Source organism: Myotis brandtii, unplaced genomic scaffold (assembly GCF_000412655.1).
Source record: "Myotis brandtii unplaced genomic scaffold, ASM41265v1 scaffold59, whole genome shotgun sequence".
NCBI lineage: Eukaryota > Metazoa > Chordata > Mammalia > Chiroptera > Vespertilionidae > Myotis > Myotis brandtii.
Genome location: NW_005370223.1, coordinates 1,977,018 through 1,980,194, shown reverse-complemented (window position 1 = coordinate 1,980,194; position 3,177 = coordinate 1,977,018). Strand labels below are relative to the sequence as shown.

Below are 3,177 nucleotides of genomic sequence, written 5' to 3'. Positions count from 1 at the left end.
GGAGCTGGCAATGCAGCAGCGGAGTGTATGCCAGTGTCTTCCCAAGGGAGAGCTCGGAGAGGCTTGACCCCAAAAGAACTCGGGGGACAACCAGGACACTGCGCCTTCCTCTCCCCGGCCCACTGCATTCTGGGCCGTTCTCGGAGCTGCAACTCAGCCTCTGGCTTCATTCTCTCCTTCAGTCAGGCCTCCCAGTGGGATCATAGGAACTGGATCTAGTGGAGTGTCCTCAGTGTCATTATTTCATGTCCCTAATTCTTTAAAATAACCAGGTGGCCCCAAATCTTCCCTAAACACTCCTTGGAGAGAGGCCAGCGAGAGATCCCTGACTTTACCACTGAAATCCCTCTCCCGATGGCCTGCCTCTGGGATAAAGGGGTCCATCCATCTACCCCTTCGGAAAGGCTTTCCTCCCGGCACACGGACCTTCCTAACCCTCTCACTCAGGACCAAGCCCGGGAAGAACACTCCTGGCGGGAAGCTGGAGCTGTGCGGGCCTGGTGACGCCTGCCTGTCTCAGAAGAGGCAGAACTAGCGGCGCCTCTTCTTAAGCAAGTTTCCTGGGAAGACCCTGCGAGCACGTGGCATGTTTTCTTAGAAGGAAGGGGAGGCACGCGACGAGTAAGCTTGAGACCCTCCAGGGCACACGCTTATCAACAGGCAGAAGCGAAATACTGACTCTCAGTCTCCTCACTGGGCCTTGGGAAGGGCAGAGCCAGTAAAGTTTAAACAGTGAGCAAAGAAGAGATACCTTTTGTCCCTTTCCCGTGAGGCCAGGAAATATCTGGGCTGTAGTTGCCGTCTTCACACTCGGAGAAGGTCTGGGGAGAGAGGCGGGCGGGCTTAGTGAGGAATCTGGAGCCCTCCCTGGGAGGACGTGGCGGGCAAGCAAGCGACAGGCTCTGCCCAGCCCCTAGCGGCTCGGGTCACGCCACCCCATGCCAGGACCTCCTCACGCTTCTATGTCTCAGCTATGAAGCCAAGGTCCTCTCCCAGGCGATGCAGAATACGCTTCTAGAAAGTACCTTTAGTTCCTTAGACTCAAGGTATGAATAAAGGGCGAAGATGTTACTTTTTAAAAGATTACAGTTGACAAGACTGCTATAGCGCTTTAAGCCCGCACACATCCACTCTCTCGTTAATCCTCGTGTCTACTCGAGGTGGGCAGGCAGGCGTTTTGCAAGGAGAATCCCAGGCTTGGGCACCGGAAGAGACCCGGACAAAGTGGAAGGGCTGGGAATAAGAGGCAGCCTTCCCCGAAGTGATCCAGGCCCTCCCCACACGCTTTAACAAACAATTAAGTTCTAAACCTCTCCCAAAAGGAGGATAAATACTCTGACACAGGGGTCCTCAAACTACGGCCCGCAGGCCACATGCAAATACAAATATTGTATTTGTTCCCGTTTTGTTTTTTCACTTCAAAATAAGATATGTGCAGTGTGCATGGGAATTTGTTCATAGTTTTTTTTTAAACTATAGTCCGGCCCTCCAACGGTCTGAGGGACAGTGAACTGGTCCCCTGTTTAAAAAGTTTGAGGACCCCTGCTCTGACATATGGAACAAGGAGTGACAAGCATAGACAGCCACGGATAGGGAGTGAATGCTGGGCTGGTTCAGTTTCACTTCTTTCTTTTTTAACTGGTTCAGTTTCTACAGGGTGAGGCCGCAGCATGTCCCCCCAGGAGCCTGCACTGGGCTACGCTCAGCTGCCCTGACCACGGTGACCACGGGCCTCTCCCCGCCGTACCTTTCCCCGGTGACCGCAGTGCTCCGCGTACCACACCATGCCGTACAGGCACAGGAAGGTGGTGAAAGCCTGCAAGGGAAACAGCACATTTCATCGACGTTGTTGCACAAACCCCAGAACTCTGGGGGTCCACGGGAATTCACACAAGGCGGCTGGACGTGCTCCGGCCACCTCCCCTGGGATGGGGCGAGATGAGCCCGCAGAGGAGCTGGGAGCATCGCGGAGGCTTTTGTCAAGAAGTTTCGCGAGCAGCTCCGACTGGTGGCTGCACTAGCAGAACGCAAGCCGTGTTTGGACGCGGGATTAAGCGGGAGGCGCTTCTGAGCGACTGCGGTTCTGCTCAAGAGGATGCAGGGTTTGCCACAGGCCACCCTGTCCCCTCCATCCCAGGGAAAGATGTAGGATCCGTCTGTCGCTGTCCAAGGGGAAGAGGACTTCTGCACAAAGGGCAGTTTCGTTGTCTGGGCCCCAGTCTGGAGGGCGTTTGGGACCAAGAGCCCCCGTGTTGGGGACGGAACACGCAGAGCTGCTGCCCGGCTCTGCACAGCCTTCTGGTGCTGCTTAGCCTCGGTGGCCCACGCTGACCCCGGTTCTGGTGGCTGTTGATTTTGCTGTTTGGGTAGACACACAAGTCAAGAGGAACTAAAAATGCCCTGTACACTCCTCAGTGAGGTGAGAAGGGAGTGGTCCCTGGGGCCCAGAGGCAGGGAAAACTGACACCCTACTTCCCCAGCATCCCCACGCTCCCTGCACCACACTCTCCATTATACCCTAACTCAGTGGTCAGCAAACCGCGGCTCCCGAGTCACATGCGGCTCTTTGGCCCCTTGAGTGTGGCTCTTCCAGTGTGATTGAAACTTTGTGGCCCATGCGCAGAAGTCCGTTTTCGGCCTGGGCGAGTCTATTTTGAAGAAGTGGCGTTAGAAGAAGTGGGGGGTGTGGGTCGGTTGGGTGCAGGCGGGCCGCAGGATACGCAGCGCGGGGGGAGGCAGGCGATTTATGCACGAGTTGAGTGAGCCAGTCAGTCAGCAGTCTCATTGTGCAGTGGTTAGTGGTTGGAAGGGGTCGACCTCAGCGAACGTACCTCAATCAGACTGAGGACGTTTTTAGCAAAGGCCAGCTTAGGAGTACCCTAATTAAGTTAATAACAATGTACCTACCTATATAGTTTAAGTTTAAAAAATTTGGCTCTCAAAAGAAATTTCAATCGTTGTACTGTTGATATTTGGCTCTGCTGACTAATGAGTTTGCCGACCACTGCCTTAACTGAAGGGAAGAACAGCTTCTACAGGAACCCAGAGTCTAAAAATGGCCACAAAACAGAGTCGGGAAAGCTCCTGGCCGCCTAGCCTGAGTGATGGCGGAGAGAGGAGAGAGGAGAGAGGAGAGAGGAGAGGGGGCCATGCCTGGAGAGTGAGGACAGGTGAGCC

General features: G+C 54.8%; 1 protein-coding gene across 2 annotated transcripts in view; it reads right to left on the bottom strand.

The window, feature by feature from the left end:
• Positions 1-3,177, bottom strand: part of PTDSS1 (phosphatidylserine synthase 1) — a 59,870-nt gene that overhangs the window by 2,152 nt on the left and 54,541 nt on the right. For both annotated transcript variants that reach the window (XM_005879248.2, XM_014550227.1), the window contains 2 exons: positions 1,748-1,816; positions 752-821 (listed from right to left, as the gene is read on the bottom strand). In XM_005879248.2, coding sequence (XP_005879310.1) covers positions 752-821; positions 1,748-1,816 — 139 coding nt within the window. The remainder of the gene's footprint in view (positions 1-751; positions 822-1,747; positions 1,817-3,177) is intronic.